Here is a 22,035-nt window from a genome sequence, read left to right on the forward strand (position 1 = left end):
TTAGGGTGGGGAAGGGAAGGGGGGGCAAGGAGTGGGGAGGGAGTCTGGGGCGGGAGGGAGGCATCTGCATGGGTCTTTTACTGGATTATCTGATCACAGTGGAGGGAAGATGTGAGACTTGCATCCACTTCAGGGGCTTTACTAAAGGGAACAGCCCGAGCTGAACCTGTTGTTTAACCTGAGTGTAGTATTTAACGACGTCTGGAAGCACGGTTGTGGGTGGTGATTCCGTCAGCATATCTTAGGTATATATTAACTTTGAAGCCATAACTTAACTGGAGTGGTTTGGTTTTCTTTTCTTTCTTTCTTTTTTTTTTTTTTAATTTAATTGGGAGGGTCTGGATTTTAACTTTTTTTAAATATTGTTAAGTTTTTATAAAAGGAAAACCATCTCTATGTGATGATTACCTCTCAATCTATTTGTTTTTAAGGAAATCCCTATAAAAACAACCACACAAAAAAATGCTTCAATCAAACGCACACAGCTCAATCACACTGGAAATGTCTGTCCTTGTACCTGAGCCTGCTCCCCCCACCCAGCGGCAAGAGTTCCTCTGCCCTGGGAGTTGGTCTCGCCTGCGTCCTGCCTCCCCTCCCAGTTCCACAGTGGGTTTTGCACTGGGGCCCCAGCCTTCTGTGCGTTGTCCAGCAGGATGCAGCTTCTCCTGCAGGCATTCACGCTACAGACATCGCTGAGTGCCTGCTGGATGCCAGGCAGTGCGCTGGGCGCTGGGAAATACAGCTGTGAACAAGACAGGCTTGGGTCCTACTCTTGGAGCACCGACCACGGGACCCATTCAAGTTGGTGGGTGACTGTTTTGAGACCAGAAGTTTTCGTAGTTGCTTCTGAGCCTTTTGAGCCTGGAGTGATTGCTCTTATATAAGACCACTAAGGAGTGAGGATGCCCACCTGTCCCCCACCAAAGAGCCAGTGGTGGGCAGTGAGACCCCCCAGTCGCTGCGTTCATCCGGAGCCCCCCTTCCTGCTCCCAGGGGAGGCACAGACTGTGTGCAGCCTCAGAGCATCCCTGCCTCCAGCCCAGCGATTCTCTGCCAAAGCTTGTGGAGGAGGGGAGAGCCCTCCCCCGACTTCCATTGGTCTCCCCAGTGCCCTGGCCTTCCTATTTATTTTCCTGCTGTATCGCTTCTTTCCTTGCGTTAAAGGAGATCTTCCCCTAACCCTCTGAGCCAATTTACTGGCTACTGACTAATTTCCCTCGAATACCAATTGTGTCATTAGGGGGACCTTTTTTCCCCACCCCTGCCGCCGCCCCATCTGTCAGCCCTGCGGCAGAACTTGGCGGTTTAGAGGAGATGACGGAACTCAGACTCCTCTTCCCCCGCCGCAGCCAGCCTCTGGGATCTGCCAACACTCCTTCACCCAGGGACTCCCAAGCCACTAGCCCACTCCCCCGGTGGCCCTGCTGTCCTCACCACACACTCCTCCTTCTCCACCTCTGGGGAAGACTGAGCAGTTTTGGGGGGAAGCTCCCAACCCCACCGCCACCACTCTTAACCCAAGAGTTAGGAGTGAGAGAGTTGGGAAGAAACTAAAGCCGTGGTTTTGGCCCCCTGAGGCTAACCCTGATCCATAGGGCTACCTGCACCTCTGGATTCTGGATTCACAGACCAAGTCCAAGCCCGTTCTTAGGTCGCCGTCAAGGCCCCCGAACGGCATTCTCGGTACTTCTGTTTGTTTTTGTACATTTTATTAGAATGGACTGTAAAATAGCCACTTAGACACTTTACCTCTTCAGTATGCAAATGTAAATAAGTTGTAATATAGGAAATCTTTTGTTTTAATATAAGAATGAGCCTGTCCAATTTCTGCTGTACATTATTAAAGTTTTATTCACAGAGCTTTTCTGGTGCCATCTGTTTTACATCTGTGGACTGGCTGCCCAGCCTTTGTCAGAGGAGTTGGGCAGGTGCTTCAGGTAGCATCCCTCCCGCCACTTGCTGGGGTACGATGTTAACACCAGCTGCAGCAGGTCGTGTCAGAAGAGGACCCTGTCGGAACATCCGGGGTCTTCCTGAGGCTGTTCCTCTGTGTTTCATAGAGGGAGGGCCTGGCGTGTGAGAGGCAGCGGAGGACGAACTCAACACCTTTCCTTGGGCTTTGCCTGTATTTGTCTTTGAGCATTTTTCTCTTTATATAAAAGAGGGTCTTGATCCTGGTAAGTCACAAACCACCCAGTCTCGAAGGCAGCCTGGGCCCTCCTCAGTTTGAGCTTTCCCCCTCCTGACCTGGAGTGTAAATGTGAATTTGGGGCTGGCTAAGCGACTTTGAGATGGGAGTCTTCAGTGGTGACTCCGGGGTTTTCAGTGTGTGGGTGGCTGTGAGGAACAGCCCTGACCCAACATCTCTAGGCTGAGGAACCAAGAGAGCAAGTCCTAGAATCATAGACTCTCAAGTTTAGATGGGACTCCAGAGGTCCAGCACCCATCAGGCACTTGACCTCCCCCACAGCATCCCTGCCGAGTGGCGTGGGCCTCGTGCTGTAACCCTCAGGACCACAACCTCCACCTGCCGGCCATCTGCTCAGTGAACAGCCCTTCCTTACACAGAACTGGGAAACCTCCCTGCGACTTCTCTCCAAGACGGTTCAGAGCACTTATTCTCTCTTCCATATAAGGTCCCTTAAAATATTTGAAGGCAGCTGTTACGTTACTATGAATCTGGCAAAGCTTAGGGTTTCTTCAGTTAATATTAGCAGATACTTATTAAAAAGTTACTGTGTGGGACTTCCCTGGCGGTCCGGTGGTTAAGACTCCGCGCTTTCACTGCAGGGGGCATGGGTTTGATCCCTGGTTGGGGAACTAAGATTCTGCATGCTGTGCAGCGGCAAAAAAAAAAAAAAAAAAAAAAAAAATTCTGTGCTACGCAGTGTGCCAAAATTGGCTTTACGTACATGAACTGCTTTCATCCTCAAAACAATGTATGAGATTGGATTAGGAAACCGAGGGTTAGAGAAAACAAATAAATTGCCCACATAGCTCACAAGGGTGGAGAAGACCTTGGGTCTAGGGTGTCTGGCCAGAGACTGCAGCCCCTCAGCCTCTGCACATCCTGCCTCCATGGCGCCATGCCCTTCCCCCACGCCGGCTGCTCTCTGAGAACCTGGCTCAAGCCTGGGGCCACGGAGAGCACATGACATTCCACCCAGGCATTCACTGGCAGCACAGACTAGAACGAGAATCCCAGACTCTGCTTGACACCTTCAGGTCACATCCCAGGACTGCATCTTATGTTTGGGTTGAGTAAAATCCAGCCCCCTTCCTCTTTCCTGTATATGAGAAGTTGGTATTTTGAACTCAAGTGCAGGACCTTATACGCCTTATATGTTTACCCTGTTAAATTTTACCACAGAACCTGTCCATTGCTGCAGCCTGTCAATATTTTAGAATTCTGCTTGTTGCCCAGAGTTTTCCATTGTCCTCCCATCTGAGACTGTTGGGCCGGAGAAAATCAAGTAACTTACCTCTAGAAGTTGGCTCTAAGTTTGGCATATATCCTAGTAACCCAGAGTGGCTGCTAATTAAATTGTCCTTGTGGGGCTTCCCTGGTGGCGCAGTGGTTGAGAATCTGCCTGCCAATGCAGGGGACACGGGTTCAAGCCCTGGTCTGGGAAGATCCCACATGCCGCGGAGCGACTGGGCCCGTGAGCCACAATTGCTGAGCCTGCGCGTCTGGAGCCTGTGCTCCGCAACAGGAGAGGCCGCGATAGTGAGAGGCCCGCACACAGCGATGAAGAGTGGCCCCCGCTTGCCACAACTAGAGAAAGCCCTCGCCCAGAAACGAAGACCCAACACAGCCATAAATAAATAAATAAATAAATAAATTTAAATTGTCCTTGCGCCCTGGCCATAATTCTTTTTGGACAAAGATAACAGCAGAATCCCAAGTACCTTGTTGAAGTGGCAAGGTATTCTTGTGGCTGCTGCATCTCTTTGATCTGTCTGTCAGAAGGAGAGGTGAAGTGGCTTGTAGTGGATCTCAACCTAGTTCAAAAGCCAATCAACGATCAGTCTTCTTGCCAAGCATAGACCTAAAATTCACTAGGCTATGGATTGCAGGTTCAACCTTACCGTTTTGAAAATCAGAAAGGCAGCAGTTCTGGGACCCCTTCATGTGCCCTTGAAGGTTACTAACGTTTCACCTTTGTAAGGCCCATGACCCAGGAGACCTGCATTCATTTAATGGTGTATCACTAGGGGTTTTGTTTCACACATTTTAAACTTCTGTCCCCACCCCCTACCCCAGGCCATGTCTTCTGACCTGTAGTCTGGAGAACATGCTTGCTATATACAACCAAAACAAAATGAGGGGTAGAGTAGTAAAGTTCAAGAGACATGCAGGAGGGCTTCCCTGGTGGCGCAGTGGTTGAGAGTCCGCCTGCCGATGCAGGGGACACGGGTTCGTGCCCCGGTCCAGGAAGATCCCGCATGCTGCGGAGCGGCATGAGATCCCGTGAGCCATGGCCGCTGAGCCTGTGCGTCCGGAGCCTGTGCTCCGCAACGGGAGAGGCCACAGCAGTGAGAGGCCCGCGTACCGCAAAAAAGAGACACGCAGGAACACGTGAGGGATGCATAATGAAGGTGAGGGAAAGGGAAGGAAAGCTGTGGATCAAGACAGGAATGGTTTATTAGGATTCACCAGAGAAATGAAAACTAATAGGAGGGCTGGATAGATGATAGATAGATATTTAAAGGAATTGACTCACACAATTGTGGGGCTGTTAAGTCTGAAAGCTACAGGGCAGGCTGACAGGCTAGAGACCCAGGGAAGAATTGATGTTGCAGTCTTGAGTCTGAAGGCAGTCTGGAGGCAAAATTTCTTCTTCCTTAGGGGACTTCAGTCTTTTAAGCCCTTCAACTGATTGGATGAGGCCCGTCCACACTGTGGAGGGTAACCTAACCTGCTTTACTCCAAGTCTACTGATTTAAGTGTTGATCACATCTAAATCAGACCTTCACAGTAACATCCGGACTGGTCTGACCAAACCCCTGGCACCACACCCTGAAAGGTGTTAGGCATCCCATGGCCAGATAGGGTGAGATTTAAGGAATATGGCAGATAGCTCTGGATCCACCTGGGAATGCCCCTTGGAGGCCAAGGATGGAGGATAATGGGATAGGAAGGTTTAAGGAACAACAGGATGGACTGGGCTCTAAATACATTCTTATTAAATAACAATCACGTGTTCAGCAACCTTAGTGTGTAAAGCAGTAAGCCGAATCCAAGCACGGACAATCTGTGGCCACTGCCCTTCGAGACGGAGAGGATTTGTATAGAGAATAGAGAGCAGAGCAGGTTTTGGCAAGTCCCATCACAGAGCCGCGTGTAATGCGTCGTGGGAGCTCAGGTGAGGTGCCTAGGGAAAGCCAGCCCTCCAGGGGCTCCCTACCTGGTGGAATTACAATGGAGTGAGGTAAGTGCTATGGTGGGGTAGACACACAACCCTCTGGAAACACAGAACAGACAGGAAGATGGGGTCAAGAGAGGTGACATCTATTTAGGGATAGGCACTGGCCTGCTGACTGGGGAGGAGGGAGATTTGGTCAAAAAGAGTGTGTCAGGTCTTCCCTGGTGGCACGGTGGTTAAGAATCCGCATGCTAATGCAGGGGACACAGGCTCAAGCCCTGGTCCTGGAAGATCCCACAGGCCGTGGGTCAAACAAGCCCGTGCGCCACAACTATTGAGCCTGTGCTCTAGAGCCCGTGCGCCACAACTACTGAAGCCCGCGCACCTAGAGCCCGTGCTCCGCAATAAGAGAAGCCACTACAGTGAGAAGCCCGCGCACCGCAACGAAGAGTAACCCCCGCTTACCGCAACTAGAGAAAGCCCACGCATAGCAACGGAGACCCAACGCAGCCAGAAATTAATTAATTAATTATTTTTTAAAAGTGCGTTGTTCGAGAACCACAGGTTCAGTATGGCTAGAGCAAGAGAGCCAGGGGTGCACACAGGAAATCTCTTAGAGCCAACCCGTGCTAAGCCGTCAAGACTGTGTCCCAGGAGCCACCCGTGCCATCACTTCCCCTGTGACAACTGCCTCCGACTGCTAATCTCAGTAAGTTTTCCTCCTGAGTCTCGACCTGGTCTCCAAATTCTTCTCAACAGCATGCTTATGTGGAGTTGTCCCATGAATGAACACTTCTTTTTTCATTCCTGATGTAGGAATGACAGGCCAGGGATGGGTTTTGAGCAGGGGAGTGATGTGATCTTACTTGGACTGGGGGAAGAACACAGTGCTGACTTGAGAAGGTAATTGCCGAGGTCGTAGAGCAGGAAAAGCCGGAGGACAGGGAGAGACAGTGGAAAGGATGCAGAGGTTGGAGGCACGATCAGATGTGGACAGTGAAGAGGAGCCGGCTTCAGTGTGGAGTCCATGGGAGAATCTTAGCCTTGTGTACAATGCTGTCCCTGGGGAGAAGGAACCAGGGCTGGACCACCAGAGCAGCTGTGTTTGCCAAGAGAGAGGAGATCTGGGGAGTCTGGGGCCCTAAAAGCTGTCATCTTCTGTCCTAGCTATCTGTACCTGTCTGAACGGAGGCAGGGTACAGTAATACATGCCCTCTGTCCTAGAAGTGGTATGTGGACACTGTAAGGAAAACGACAGAGATGACTCTTTCTCCCTTCTACCAGTCTAACCTATTCAAGCCCGAGATACCTTGCCATCCCACCTAGGAGGCAAGATGGTCCCTGGCCTCTGGCTGGGACTAGACTCAGAAGCCACAGTATCCAAAACAAATAAGCTGCCATATCTGCCTTGCTCCTGCTCTCAGACCCCCTAGAGTTAGCTCTTTGGGCTGTGATGGATCCACGCCCCCCTCGCCCCTGCTGCTGGGCTCCCCTGGACCCCAGTGCCACACACAGACACTAGCCCGTGGAAACAGTTGGGAAATAGGAGCCACTAAGGAAAACAGCCGCTCCCTGCCCAGTCAGCTGCCTACCAGCTGCCCAGGCCTCCCTCAGCATCCTACAGCCAGGGCCCAGCCCCTCATTCCTGCCCACACAGCCAGCTCCGTCCCAGGCCCTCACCCTCCCACCTTCTACTCAAAAGCAGTGGCAGTACCCAGAGAGGAGCCCCAGTGGACCGGTCAGCCCCCCAGTCCTGGGATGAAATGACTGTGTGAGAGCCCTGACACTAACTCAGATGCCAGAGGAGCCTGGGCTTCTGGAGCTCTTGCCCTGAGTGCCCCGACCTCCTGATGGGAGCCTAGAGCTTGAGCAGGTGGGCGAGGACGGGACTCAGGGGACTGTTGACTATTAGGCACCTGGGCAAGGGCTTGTCCCAAAGAGAAGGGATCTCACCTAGGCCTTGTCCATTAGCCAAGCCCCCGCTCTCTGTGCCCCTACCACAGGCCAAGCCCTGCCTACCCTGAGAGCCAGGGGCCAGGACAGCTGGATCCAAAGGAAGCAAAGCCTGGAGACTTCACTCTGAAAGCCTGGGACTTGCTCAGGAATAAGGTACAGATTGAGTGCAGATGTCTGCGGGAGCCAGAGCGATGGGACTTTTGCAAAGAGGCTTCCGGGGGGAGGAGAACAGAGGGGGAGGTGTCCTAATATGAGGCTGCAGGTGGCGTGCAGCATGCTTCCCTCCCTGCCCCCCCCCCCAGCTTTAAGAGAGCTGCAGAAGATGGGATGAGGAGAGCAGATGCTAGACCAGAGACTCAGGCTCAGGAGGAAGTCGTGGAGGGTCAGAAAAAGCAAAGCTTTAGGCTTGGTGTACTGTCTGACGTGTGCAGGTTCCTGCACGGAGGAAGCCCACCAGCTGTCTGCCTTCTCTCTGAGCAGTGTCACCTGCTGCTGGGTGACAAACACACAACTTCCTAACAGGTGTGAAACTCCAGAACTCAGTGACTGAAGCGGGGCTTGGTGTCTCAGCTGAACACAGACCATCTCAGGCCAGAGAGGAGCTCTGGGGGCTCCTTAAACCTGGCTGGGATTCCCGGAGGGGGTCTAGCACCAGCCAGACAGCCCTTCCGAGTCTGATTTGAAGATTTTCCGAGACTCGTGGCCACCAGAGGGCACCACCACCCCACAGTGTGGCATCCTGGGCTCCCCATCACCTCCCTGGAGAAACTGGGTAGATTGGGAGGAGGAAGCAGGCACGGGCCTCTGAGCTCTCAGCGGGAGCTACCAGCAGCCGAGTTAAATAGTCTCCAGAGTCAGGAGACCTGGGCTGTAGTGGGTTCTAGTGCCTGTTCTGCCACCGTCTTTCCCTCCCTGGTTGGCTTCAGTTCGCCTCCTCCGTTGAATAAGGGCTTGGACCACTTGGTGTCCTTTCTGAACCATGGGGCCCTTCCCGGCTCTGAAGTTCTAGGGTTTGAGGAAATCATGCAATGAACGTGACAGAAATTGCATCTCCTGGGCCCACCTTTACTCTGGGGTTCTCTAGGGTACCCTGCCTGGCAGGAGGTGGAAACTGGTGTGAGCTTCACTTCTCTGGTGCTGTTCTCTGACTTGAAGGTCGGGAGGCAGACTGGCCTGGATACTGATGGGCAGTCTCTGTCTCCACGTCAGTCTGAAGGAGGAATGTCTCAGCAGGGCTGGCAGACACAGGTGCTGTGACACCCGTGTTGTCTGCTCCTCCAGGTTTCAGGCAAGGAGGTGTCCCTTAGGTAACCCTCTGGGATAGGTGGGGTGGCGGTACAGAAGAGCTCACAAGATGCCCTTTTGAGGGTCCCTTCAGGAATAAGCACGGAGTGAGGAGGATAGAAACCATTGCCTCTGCTGCCTTTGCCTGCCTCCCCATCCCCACCCCCCGCTGCAGACGCCGGCTGTCAGGAGCAGGCAGCAGACGGTCCAGGGGTCCATCTGTGCTAATGCTTCACAATAGAGTCCCGTGTTTCCCCACCAACGCCCCCTCGGCCCCTCAGCTGATGGCCACTTGGTGATGCCAAGGGGGAAGGTGGGAGGAGGGTGAGGAAGGCACTAAGGGAGCTAGCACTTGGCTTGTGGCAGTCCCCAATCCACACCCTGCCCCCCACCCAACAAGCATCCTGCCATCTGGACTTGTGTAATCACTGCGGGGTGGAGAAGCACCCCCTCCCCCCCACACCTCCTGTAGGGGCTGGGGCCCCAGGGCCCTGGGGGTAGGGAAGACACAGACAGAGTCAAGGAGACTAGGAAGCAAGAAGACGGAGACAGACCCATGGACTGAGAGAGACAGGAGACAGAAAGCCTTTCCTGGCCTCCCCAGGCTGATGGGCCACTAGCCCCTCTGTACTCCGCAGGCCATGCATCTAACACAGCACCGGTGCATGTATCACTCCCTACCTGACCAAGAGCCTCTGTAACCTGGCCCGGAGCAGGGCTTCAACATAGGGTGAATGAAGAACAGCGGAAGACAGCATCACATAGGGGTTAGATTGCAAGCTCTGCAACCAGGCTGCCCGGGTTCGAATCAGCTCTGCCACTGAGTGACCTAAAGCAAGTTACTTAACTTCTCTGGGCCTCAGTTTCCTCCTCTGTAAGGGATGACAATGGTATCTATTTCATAGAGTTGTTATGAAGACCAAATGAATTCATTCATGGATGTAAAAGATGTAAAAGAATACACAGAACAGTGTGCACAGCACAATAAATGTCAGCTATAAAGGCATAACAGATTTGGGAACACTGGAGGAGGGGACAATGTGGACATTCTTGGCTTCTGTTCAGTGGCAGACGTCGGGATGTGGAGCCCCCAGCTTGTGATGCTGACGCCCTGTGGTGGCTGGCCACTCTTTAGATGACAGACCTGGCCTTCCACTTCCTCCTCTCACTTCTTATTCGGGTACCACTGATGACAGAGACTTCAGCTGGGCCATTCCCACCTCCCCCATGGCCTGGCAGCCACCGGCAACACAGCCGGGGGTGGGGGGAAGATGCTCCCCAAAAAAGGTCAGATAATGACTGAGCACCATCCCCCAACCCTGAGCACCCACTCAGCGCGGTCACATCCCCTGCCATGAGTCAACCCCATAGTAAGGATCTATCGGCTGGGAAAAGGATATCTGAGCTCCAACATCAGGAGGTGAGGAAAGGTTTATCCAGGAGGAACAACTCCTGATCTTCTGAGGGGACAGGCCAGAATTAAGTCTACTACTTTCCCCCTCTTCCCTTCCCCCATGACATGGGAAGGAGAGGCAGCCTCTTTGAACTCTTCTGGGACAGCTGTGTAAGGGGGAAATCCTGGACCCTTTCACTCCCTAGCGGCTTCTGCACAGTTAGTTCAGGGCCGTCTCTTCCCTCCCATCAGGGACCTCACCCCTCCCCCTGCTTCCCTCTCCTTGCCTAAAGTCTCCTGCAGCCTCTTGGGTCTCCTAGAATCTTACTCTGGGCGGCCTCCAAACCTCCTCCTAAGGACTTCTACGGTCGCTCCACGGCCAGACTCCTTGAATCTCCAAAGATATCCATCCCTAAATTTTCAAATCTCGTGCACAAGCCCCTTCACAGGCTCCCCGTCCCTCAGGTATCACGGAGACCCATGCTCCGCCCTGGGATGCCCTGGACCCCCCCTCCCCTCCGCGGCTAGCTTTTCCCCCTATTGAGCGCTCCTGTCCCCAAGAGTTTCCCCAGCCTGGCATGCCTCGGGAGCTGTGGGCGGGGCTCCGGGACAGCGCCCCCCACTCCGGCGGGGGGGCGGAGCCGGCCGTGCCGGGGGGCGAGGCCCCGCGAGGCCGCTCCCCGCCCGCCCTGCTCCCCGAGCCTATAAAAGGAGGCGACACACCACCCTCCCGGCTGGCATCCGCGAGTCGCTGCTTTCCCCGCCGCGCGGAGCGAGCGCCGCCTTCCAGGGGCGCCGGAGCCATGACCCTCCGCCGACTCAGGAAGCTGCAGCAGAAAGAGGAGGCGGCGGCCGTCCCAGACCCCGCTGCCCCGGCCCCCGACTCGGAAGCTGCTCCAGCCCCTCCGACTCCGACCCCGGCCTCGGGCCCCCCTGCCGCAGCCGCCAGCCCTGGGACCCCCGGGGACGAGCTGTACGCGGCGCTGGAGGACTATCACCCGGCCGAGCTGTATCGCGCGCTCGCCGTGTCCGGGGGTACCCTGCCCCGCCGAAAGGTGCGTATCCCCCCAACTCCCGCGGCCCCCCCCTCGGCTCTCGGTACCCTCCGGTGTCCCTTCCTCAGGACCCGCGCAACCCGCAGCAGCCCCCATTCGCGCCTGCCGACCCCCACACCATTCTCCTGGGGTCCCCGAGTCCCCCCATTCCTCCCCAGCCCGCTGATCCCCCACGGACACGTTCAGATCCTGCTGGGTCCCCTCGACCCTCTGCTCAGAAGGAGCAATCAATCCCCCATACCCGCGACCCCGGCTCCACGCCGCCCCCGACCTGGCGGCTCTCCACTCCCCATGCGCCCCCGCCCCGTCTCGCTGCTCTCCTTCCTGCCACCTCCCCAGGTCCCTTTCCCCTCGCCCCAGCTGGTCTTCGGCCACCCCCGAGCCCCGCCTCCCCGCGTCCAGGCGTCTCGAAGTCCCCAGGACGCCTCGCCCGGGATTCTTCCGTGGGAGAGGGGAGGCCTCGGGCTGGGGTCCCGCCGCTCGCCCAGTCAAGTTGAGAGTACGCGGGTTCCAGGTGGGGAGGAGCGGCGGACGCGCCGCGTGCCTTCTAGCGGGGGAAGTGCGTGCGGCGCCGCCGACCCTTCCGAGGGGACGCCCGGATTCCTGGACTCGGGGCCTGCCGCCTTGCCCTGCGTCTGAGGTGCGGGGCTCGAGGCCACAGCTCCCTGGAAGTCAGCCGCGACCGGACGCGGTGGGAGGGGTCGCAGGGCGCCCGCGGGGCAGGAAGGATGCGGGCCGCGCCCGCCCTTTGAGTCTCCCCCTGCGCAGGGCTCTTCCTCTGGCCTGAGGGGCACCCGGGCACTCAGAAAGGGGAACTCAAGACCCAGGTTAAGGAGAGGGGGCTGGTGGCCTTTCCCAGCTCAGCCCCCCTCCTCTCCCCCTGGCCCCTGGCTCCCCCCAACACAATGAACAGCTTGTTGAGAATTTGCATTTTATGAAAATCGGGTGGAAAGACAAAGGGGTCTCTCTATGCGGCCCATTCCTTCCTCCTTGGCCCATTTGGGAACTGTCCCCACCCCTGAGGCCAATCTTTGGTTCTGGAGAAGGAGGGCTTCCTTCTCTTCCTGGCCTTGGGGCAGCCTAGGGGGAGGGTTAACAAGGGCACCGACCAGGAGGGCCCTGGGCTGTTTGGGGCACACAGGACAAGGGCTGGTCTGGGACTGGGCTTCTTCCAAGGATCAATAATTTAGGGAGGGAGAGAGACTGCTTTAGTTTCTCAAGGACCCAAAAGAGGGAGGGACCCTCAGCTCTGTCATCTGCCATGCCAAAAAAAAAAGGAACTCCCAATGTCTCTCCTTAAGTATAGTGAGACTTATGGACAAATTTGAGATCCAAGGTTTTGTTTTTTTGTTTTTGTTCCAGAAAGCAATAAAATATATGGCAATGTTGAGAGACCCAGGTGGAGCTGGGCACAGTTGGCCACCTGCAGCTGGAATCCATAGTTGGTCCCTAAAACAGTCTACTTTGAGGGAGGAGGCTAGGCCCCTCTGTCCCCGGCCTTTCCATGCTCAGGCTGAGAGTCCAGCCCTCCAGACCTGGGCCTCTGACCCCCGGCTCCCCTGAGCCACTCTGCGTGAATGAGAAATTAGGAGGGACCTGACCGGCCCAGGGGCCTCTGGAGTGTTTTGATAGGCAAGCCCAGGGGCCCCCTGCCCTTCCCTGAATAACATCTGGGAAGAGCCCCTGCTTCAGCTTGTGGGGTCTAGGGGGCCTGAGCCGCCGCAGACGTGCACCCTGGGGGTGGAGACTCTTCTATCTAGAGTAATGAAACCCCCTACCCCCCAGGTTAGGAAACAGCACAGGGCTTAGAGGTTCATGCATCTGGAACCCAGGAGACTGTTGTACCCCCCCAGTCCTCCCAGCTGAGGGGATAGAGCTTAGGGAGAAAGCTGTGGAATGGTGCTGACAGTGGCACTCTGCAGATAGCTACCCCGGGACCAGAGTAAGTGTGGAGCTGGGGCCAGACACACAGGCAACAGGAAATGGGTTGCTGGGTCTAGGGCCGGAGCCCAGGTGAGAAACCCCCAAAGGAGGGCTCTCACCATCTGCTCCAGGACAGCTCCCTCTCACCTGCTCCTTCCTGACTCTCCTTCCCACCCAGGGCTCAGGACTGCGCTGGAAGAATCTCAGCCAGAGTCCTGAACAGCAGCGGTGAGTCACCATTACCCCAGCCCCTGCCCTGGTCCAAAAGGGTGAGGCGCTGGGTTGGGGGCAGCACGACACAGCATCTCAGCCCAGCCAGGGGGGAGTCATTCTCCCACCCTCTCAGCACAGCACCCTTGCTAGGAATGAGGGCAGGTGGAGGTGTGGGCTGTGCGAAGGGGGTGGCAGAGGAAGGAGACAGGGACTTTTGAGTCATCAGGTGCTCCTCAACCCACCCCCAGTCCCTGCCAGTTACCCCTCCCCGGAGAGATCTGGATCTGGGAGGAGGGAAGCAGGAGAAGTCTTCGGGGCTACCCTGAGCCCTCCCAGCCCAGCACACTCCGAGGGCCCAAACCATGGCCAAGCTATGTCCAGCTGCTCCAGTCTGTCTGCCCCTGCATCCAAAATCTCAGTCCTCTGCTGGCCCATCCTGTGGTGGCCTCTTAGGAAGGGTCTGAGGCGAGGGCAGAAGTAGTTGCTGACTCAGGCCCCACTCTGCCCATGTCGCATCCTGATTTGGGGCTGGCTTCTTCCAAAATGGATCAGCAGACTATGGCCCACCGGCCAGACTGGCCTTGAGCTAAGAGTTGTTTTTATATTTCGAAAGGGTTGTACAAATAAAAACAAAGAACAATATAGGACGGAGGCTGTCAAATAATTTAGGTCTGGAAAAGAAAGGCTAAAATATTTACTGTCTGACCCTTTGCAGAAAAAGTTTGCCAACCCTTCCAGAAAACCAGAGAGCACTGGAGTAGACACAGAAGTCACCCTGCTCCCCGCCCCAATACACGTAGAGGGGGAAAGGCCTGCGTTCAAAGTAGGGAGGGGCTCAGGCTGGGGCTGGGAGTTGCCGCTCAGCATTTGGGGGGTATGTGGGTCAGGTTGGGCCCTGAGAGGCCTGGGTCTGCAGGGCCCTTCTGAGGCCGTGAGGCTTGAAGGGGCCTTTGCAGGCCGCTTTCACTCTGTCTCTGGCTGGGCGGGAAGGAAGGGGGTGTGGGGGTGGGCAGAGGAAACTCTGGGCTCCCCCAGCAGACGAGAATCTGGAGCTACTCCAGACCATTGTGTCCAGTGGGCAGGCCTGCAGTGCGGGAAGGGGCGGCCTCGAGGCTCCCCTCCCCCCCCAGCCCTCACATCTGGTGGGCTGGCCTCACCGCAGCTGGGAGGAGCAGCTGTGGTCTGGACTCAGCCTCGTGACTGGCCTCTGGGGGTGGGGCCAGCCCTCTCCCCAGGGCTCTGGAGCGGACGGTGCTCCAGGCTGTGGCCGAATTTGAGGCCTCAGCTAGTCAGTAAGTAGTATTCTGGGGCTCACTAGAAGGCTGGGAGTGTGGCTGAAAAACTCAGCTAGTCCACCGGCTCTGGGGGTCAGCTGTTCCAGTGCCTCCCCCACCAGGGACTGGATTGATGCTGTGTGGCTCAATGAAGCTGATTTCAGCTGCAAATGGGAAAAGGACATTCCGACAACCTGTGATGAGTGTGACTTGTCCCTGGAGACAGTGAGCCCTGCCTGGATGTTCCAGAGCAGACTCCCAGCATTAGCGGAGGGCCATGCTATGGGACTGGCAAGCTCCTTTTAATCCTGACAGTCTTGATGAGATGGCCCCTGTGTCTCCTGCAGGAAAGTGCTGACTTTGGAGAAGGAGGAGAACCAGACCTTCGGCTTTGAGATCCAGGTGGGAGAAGCTGAGTGCAGAGGGGGAGGGATGGCTTGGGAGGCTGGTCAGAGGGATGGATGAATCTCGCCCCACCCCTGGGCTGAGGGTCCCCTTGTTTATTACAGACTTATGGCCTTCACCACCGGGAGGAGCAGCGCGTGGAGATGGTGACCTTTGTCTGCCGGGTTCATGAGTCCAGCCCTGCCCAGCTGGCTGGGCTCACACCAGGTGGGGCATGAACCCGGGACACAGGGTTCTGGGAAAAGGGGTATGACCTTACTCCCAAGCAGAGGGGGTAAGAAATCTCTTCTGAAAACAATTTCCCTTCCTCCTCCTATTTTGAGAAGGCCAGAAAGAAGAATGGATTGGACTTAGGCAAATTTGCCATTTACTGTGTGATGCTGAGCAGTCCCATCTGCAAACTGGGGGCAATAACACGTCCTCACGTCAGTGTGGGGAGGGAATTCCCTGGGCACAGAGCCAGGGCCTGGTAAATGGCAGGTGTTGCTGCTGCTGTTTTTCCTCCCCCTGGCGATCTGGCAATCCAGCATGGGCAGGAGGTGGGGTGGAACAACTCCCTTAGATCTGCTTGATATTGAGGATCAGGGCCTATCTTGCTCCCAACCTGGCGCAAAACTGGGGCACCTGTGATACTTCCTCTAACAAGGAAATGGTGCCACCGGTAGGAGACCCTTCGGATTGGCCAAATCTAGAGTCCCAAGTCCCAGGAAGGGACAGCCTGCGACTGCACAAACTGACCCCCACCCAGTCCTGTCACCATTTCCTTCCCTAAGCCCTTACCTCCCTGCCTATTTACCAGCAGCCCCTGGTAGCTAGTGGTGTATTGCAACTTTGCAAAGTAGTTTCACATCCACCCTCCCTCCTAATCCCCATGGTAGCCACCGCAGGGGTCCACACCCCCTTTTCCAGATGGGAAATGGGCCCTCAGAGATGGTGCGTTGCTCTGCCTGAGGTCAGGGGGCTCTGCAGTGGCCCAGGGTATGAGAGGCTGAGGCTTTTTATGCCTGAGGCCGGTGTTAATTCCCAGCTTGGTGCTACTCACCCTGCCCCCTTCCTGTCTTGGCTGGGTCTCATGACAGCCTGTGGGCTGGACCAAAATAACCAGCTCTGGGGGCAGCCCAGGCTTGCCAGGAGGGCTCAGCCTTTGAGGACAGAGCTTCCTGAGAGTGAGGTGAGAATGTGGGTGTCTGAGGGCCTTGGCCCCTATGCTGGGGTGCCGGGCCTGGACAAGATCTCCCCAGAACCATGACTGGGTGTAGGGAGTTCAGGAGAATTTTGTGGGGTTATTACCCCTACCCTTTCTGGCGAAGGTGGCTGGAATTCTTTCACATGCCCCGTGGAGCAGATTCTGATCCCCTCTCTGCCTGGCAGGGGACACCATCGCTAGTGTCAACGGCCTGAACGTGGAAGGCATCCGGCATCGGGAAATTGTTGACATCATTAAGGCGTCTGGCAACGTTCTCAGGTATGTCCAAGTCCTGCGGTCCCTGGGGGATTCCTGAGCTCAGCTTCTCTCAGTGTTTCCCCACCCTGTGGGCCCACTCAGCCTTTGATTCCCCAACCTCCTCAGACTGGAAACTCTGTATGGGACATCAATTCGGAAGGCAGAACTGGAGGCTCGTCTGCAGTACCTGAAGGTAAAGCAGCCCAGATAACATCCAGTCGCCACCCTCCTCTTCCCAAGCCCCTGCCCCTACCGGCCCCACTCTTTTTTAGGGGTCATTTATCTGCTTGAACCTCCTTTTATTTTATTTATTTATTTATTTGGCTGCGTTGGGTCTTCGTTGCTGCGCGCGGCCTTTCTCTAGTTGCGGCGAGCGGGGGCTACTCTTCATTGCCGTGCACGGGCTTCTCATCGTGTTGGCTTCTCTTGTTGCGGGGCACGGGCTCTAGGCGTGCAGGCTTCAGTAGTTGTGGCACGCGGGCTCTAGAGCGCAGGCTCAGTAGTTGTGGCGCACGGGCTTAGGCTGCTCAGCGGCATGTAGTATCTTCACGGACTAGGACTGGAATCCGCGTCCCCTGCACTGGCAGGCGGATTCTTAACCACTGCACCACCAGGGAAGTCCTGAACCTCCTTTTAACCTTAAGGTTTCTTCTGTGTACTCCCTGATCCCTCAGTCTGTACCCACCTCCTGCTAGTTTCTTGCTAGCTCCTGACAGTGAGGCGGGGGCTGTCTCTTACAGCAAACCCTGTATGAGAAGTGGGGAGAATACAGGTCCCTAATGGTGCAGGAGCAGCGGCTGGTGCACGGTGAGTAGATTAGGGGTGTGAAGGGCCACTTGCACCCCTACTGATACCCCCATTCCTGCTTCCCCCTCAGAACTAGTGGGTTTCTTCCCCCTCCAAAGTGAAGAAAGGTTTGTTGAGCTACTGCTTTGGGTACAATGCTGCCCCAGGCTGATGCACACACATTTTTAGTTTATTCTCACAGTTGTCCCCTGAAGGAAAGGAAAATCTCCATTTTACAGATGGGAACAGGAAGGCTCCAAGAGTTTGGTTCAGACCCCTTCCGTGGCTCTTGTGTCATAAGTGATCCTCATAAGGATCTGAGTGTGTAATTCCTGTTTTACAGACAAGAGAAGTGAGGTTCAAGGTTGTGACTTGCCCAAGGGCCACACAGATGGTCAACAGGAAGGAGCTGAGGTCTCCTACCCGTGCCCTCTGACGGCCCTCCCTCGTGTCTTCTGCCCCGGCAGGCCTCGTGGTGAAGGACCCGAGCATCTATGACACGCTGGAGTCCGTGCGCTCCAGCCTGTACGGTGCGGGCCTGCTCCCGGGCTCACTGCCCTTCGGGCCTCTGCTGGCCGCCCCCGGGGGCTCCCGCGGCGGCGCGCGGCGGGCCGGGGGCGACGCGGACGACGCCGTCTACCACACGTGCTTCTTCGGGGGCGCTGAACCGCCTGAGCCCCCGCCGCCCCCGCCCCCCGCGCGCGCGCCCGGCCCGGGCCCCGCCGATGCTCTGGCCCCCGGGCCCCGGGCGGTGCTGAGCCGCAGCGCCAGCGTGCGGTGCGCGGGCCCCGGGGGCGGCGGCGGCGTGGGCGCGCCGAGCGCTCTCTGGACTGAGGCCCGCGAGCAGGCCCTGTGCGGCCCCGGCCTGCGCAAAACGAAGTATCGCAGCTTCCGCCGGCGGCTGCTCAAGTTCATCCCCGGACTCAACCGCTCCCTGGAGGAGGAGGAGAGCCAGCTGTAGGGGCGGGGGCGGGCGGGGGAAGGTATTTATTTATTTATTCTTTCCAGCCAGTGCAAAAAGGGGGCGGGGGCGGGCGCCTGGCCGAGGAGACTCCGGGAGCCCAAGGCGGCGGGAGAGGGTCCTCGCCAGCCCCAGCTGGCCTGCCTTCCTGGCTTGTGCAGAGTGGTGAATGAACCCGAGCCCCAGGCCCCTTTACTCCTCCCCAAAACCACAGTGGGAGGTGGGCATGGGAGAACTAGGGGAGCTCGGGGTTGGGAGAGGTTCGGGGGCCAAAGATGGGGCGTGCCATCCTACATCTGGGTCAGTAGTGCCTTGTGGGGTGTCCAAGAAAACCCCTTCTCCGGGTGAGAGGACCCTGTCCCACGAAGCCCTCTCCTCAGCTTTACTTGCTCCCCACCCTTGTCCTTGGGGAGAAATGGCCTATGCCCAGTCGTTTCCCCATCCCCCCACAGACATAGTTCCAGTTAACCAGCGCTGGTTCCCCTCACTCCCAGCCTTGACCCCTAAGGGCTTGGCCCCTCCCAGGAGCCTGTAACTAAGTGGGGTCTTGCCCGGCAGGGGTCCTGGGTCCTCTGCCCCTTGGGGGACAGGAATGGGCATGTCTTGGGGGGATGGGGGCAGCACAGACTGTTCCACCGTTTTGCATATCGTTGCTTCTGAACCACAGACTGTATAAAATCGACGGTTTTTTGCATCTGTGTCAGTGTGGTGACTGCCTGAGGGGGAGGGTTGGGCTCGGGCAAGCTCTGACTCCACCACTCTGCACGCCAGTGCGCGCGCGCGTGCGCACACACACACACTATATTTTACATCTTATTTGCTCGGAGCCTGCAGCCAGGGAAACAGACTGGGAGAGTTTAACTTACATGTATGGGCCTGAACTAGAGGCCCCACCCCCCTTCAAGAACTTGGGTCTCGTGTTTAATGTATCTAGAACTTCCCTCCCCAAATACCACAACTGGTGGGGTCAAGGCTCCTCTATACTTCTTAACTATCCTTGTGTAAACAACTGCTTGGCACCCTTTTTCCCAGGGGTCCGGGGTCTCCTGCTTAGGAGACCTTAGCCATCACCCACCCAACCTGTGACAGGCCCAATCACTGGTCACTCATTGCTCTAGAAATCCTCAGAGGCTTCCCATCACTCCTAGAATAAGATTCCAACTCTTTGGCTTCCCTGGTGGCGCAGTGGTTGAGAGTCCGCCTGCTGATGCAGAGGACACGGTTTCGTGCCCCGGTCCGGGAAGATCCCACATGCTGCGGAGCGGCTAGGCCTGTGAGCCATGGTCGCTGAGCCTGTGTGTCCAGAGCCTGTGCTCCGCAACGGGAGAGGCCACAACAGTGAGAGCCCCGCGTACCGCAAAAAAAAAAAAAAAAAAAAAGATTCTAACTCTTATGCAGGGATATCTGACTCCTGCCTACCTCATTTTCTTGCTTCCCCTCTCGCTCCCTGCTCTGGCCACTTTGCCCACGGTACACTTCAGATGCCCTGCCCTTGGGGGTCTCTGCACTTGCTCTGTCCATAGCTGACTCCTTTGGTACTAAGCTTGGCCTCCCCAAGGCCGTCCCATCTGGTTTAAAATACTGTCGCACCCTCTGCTTTGATAGAGCCTTGTTTTATTTCCATCATACCACTCATCCCCATCTGAAACTGTCTCGACCCGGATGGGTTTTGGTTTTTGCCTGGCTCCCTTCCCCATTAGGATGTACACTCCATACAGCAGGACTCAGGGACCTCTCCTGTCTTACTCACTGCTTTATTTCTTGCCCAACGCTAGCACATAATAGAACCTCCATAAATACAGTGTGTGCTCAAAGCATCTTCAAGAGGTGGTCACCACCTTCTTTGAGGTGACCCGGGGCAAGTGACGTGTCCAGGGTCACACAGAAAGTAAGTGGCAGAGGTGGGCCTGAGTTTTGAGCCTCTTGAGCCAGTGCTCCTCCCTGGCAGTAATCAGCATACAAGGGGTGGTTTATGAGAGGTCTAAGTGGCACCAGGCAGGCCTCTCCCTCCTGCACCACTGCACTTGCCTCCTGAATGGCTCCCTGCTTCCTCTCTCACCCCTGGACCACCCCTTCACACAGCAGTTAGGGTGATCTTTCCAAAAAGGAAATTGGGTCACAACCCTCCTCGGCTTAAAACCCATTATGGTTTCCCCTGGAATAAAAAAATAAAATCCAAACTCTTTATCATGGCCTAGCCATAATGTGTTGTCCCTCTGGGCAGACAAATTACAAAAACGCATCCCTTCCTGTGGGTTGACGGCAGCCACAAGGGCCCAACAATTTGGCAGCTGGGAGCCTCTGTGCAGTGCACAACCTCTGCGACTATACTGGGATGCCCTGCACAAGGCTCTCCAGGATCTGGGCCCTGCCGTTCTCTTCAAGCGCAAATCGTTTCTCCTTCTATGTCACTCATCATATTTAAGCCACACTATTCTTTCTAGTCCTATTCTCAAATATGCCAAGCTCTTTCCTGCCTCTGGCCTTTGCCCATACTGTTCCCTCTGCCTGGAATAGTCTTCTTTGCAAGACTGATTCCTCCATCCTCAGATCTCATCTTCAACATCACCTCCTTAAAGAGATGTTCCTGATCTGATCAGAAGAAGTTCCCTGTCCTCATTATTCTTTATCTTGAGCCCTCTATTTTTCTTTCCTTATAGCACTTACTCTCAGTTGATAATTTTACTGACTTCTTTTGTATCTGCCTTTTGCCTTTCTAAGGCAGGAAACTCAGCTGTGTTACACTGTACCTCCAGGGACTAACACAGCCTAGCACATGGCAGGTGCTCAATATACAGGAATGCCTCCTTGGGGCCAGCCCTGCACAGGGGTGACCACAACCTACCCACCTCTCAGCCCTGGAGGGTGGGGTGGGGAGGCCCCTGCCCTGCTCCATCTGTAGCTGGCATCTGTGGGTCCTTCTCACCAAATCCCTTCGGGGCTGGGTGTCGGCTGCAGCCAGGGCACATGCACCTGGCTGCCCTGCCTTCCCTGGTCCTGGGGAGGGAGGACATTTGATTAAGAAAATGGAGCTTCCCCAAGCTCCCTGTTTGAACAGCTGCTCTGCAGTGATGACAAACAGCAGCTCCCAGGGGCTCAGGTCTAGGGGAGGGGCCCTCTCGCACCTTTGTTCCCAGAGCCCCCAGCTGCCAGGATACCAGCTGCCTGGGCATAGTCTAGCACCTTCCTGGGGGTGGGGGGCTGCCAGGGCCTCCCTGGCTTTCTCCTCCCAGAATACATTCCCAGGCCCTCTCTTACCAGCCTGTTCCTCCCCTCCCCCACCAAGCAGCTAGTGTTGGCAGTGATGTCAGCACCGCTTACCCAGGCTGAAGGGGGGCTCCTGGCTGGCCGTATGCACCCCGAGGAGAGTGAGGGGGTGCCCAGGGTGGGGCTGGATCCCACCTCTCAGCTGACGGAATGACGGCACCAGCACAGCAGCCTCCTGCCGTGTAGGTGGGGTGACAGGGAGTGACTAATGTGAGAGCTGTGATGCTAAAAATTAACCCAGGGATCGTGTTTGGTGGAGGGGTGGGGGTGGATGGGAAAGGAGCAGGGACTTGGAATATTGTGTGGTCGGTATTCCCCCTGCCCTGCCTCCCCTCCTTCCCCTCCCACCAGCCTTCTGGTCCTCTCAAAGCCTCAGGGGACTCTGTGGGAGCCCTTCCCCCTCTCCAGGCCATAAGGGGCCCCTAATAATTCCAGGAAGGAGGAGAGTGGACGCCACCCCAGGTCTCATGCATGGTAGACTGAAGACACAGCCCTGCAGATGGAGTTCAGATATGAGGTCCCCACAGAGCCCTGCATCTGCCCCATCCCCTCAGCATGGTGGCTGCATGGCCCTGAGTCCCTTGGTTCGTCCCCCTCTGCCCAGGCCAGAGCTCTGCCCAGGGGCGGTGGGGGGAGCGGAAGCAGCCAGTGCACAGAGACAAAGGCAGGTTCCTGACAGCAGGCTGGAGTTGGGGGACAGTGGGGGTG

General features: G+C 56.3%; 1 protein-coding gene across 1 annotated transcript; it reads left to right on the forward strand.

Annotated features, from left to right (window-relative positions):
- The first annotated feature begins 10,745 nt into the window (after nucleotides 1-10,745).
- TAMALIN (trafficking regulator and scaffold protein tamalin) lies at nucleotides 10,746-18,754 on the forward strand. Its single transcript, XM_082635222.1, has 8 exons — nucleotides 10,746-11,054; nucleotides 13,156-13,205; nucleotides 14,812-14,866; nucleotides 14,974-15,076; nucleotides 16,241-16,334; nucleotides 16,440-16,506; nucleotides 17,054-17,120; nucleotides 17,567-18,754. The coding sequence occupies exons 1-8, from the start codon at nucleotides 10,803-10,805 to the stop codon at nucleotides 18,058-18,060; spliced, it is 1,182 nt and encodes a 393-aa protein (XP_082491348.1). The 5' UTR covers nucleotides 10,746-10,802; the 3' UTR covers nucleotides 18,061-18,754.
- The last annotated feature ends 3,281 nt before the right edge of the window (nucleotides 18,755-22,035 follow it).

This window comes from Mesoplodon mirus, assembly GCF_964341445.2.
Source record: "Mesoplodon mirus genome assembly, chromosome: 11".
Lineage (NCBI taxonomy): Eukaryota > Metazoa > Chordata > Mammalia > Artiodactyla > Ziphiidae > Mesoplodon > Mesoplodon mirus.

Coding starts and splice junctions, on each gene's coding strand:
- TAMALIN (XM_082635222.1), top strand. CDS start 10,803: ATGACCCTCCGCCGACTCAGGAAGCTGCAGCAGAAAGAGGAGGCGGCG. Junction 14,867..14,973: donor CCTTCGGCTTTGAGATCCAG/GTGGGAGAAGCT, acceptor TGTTTATTACAG/ACTTATGGCCTTCACCACCG. Junction 17,121..17,566: donor GGAGCAGCGGCTGGTGCACG/GTGAGTAGATTA, acceptor CTGCCCCGGCAG/GCCTCGTGGTGAAGGACCCG.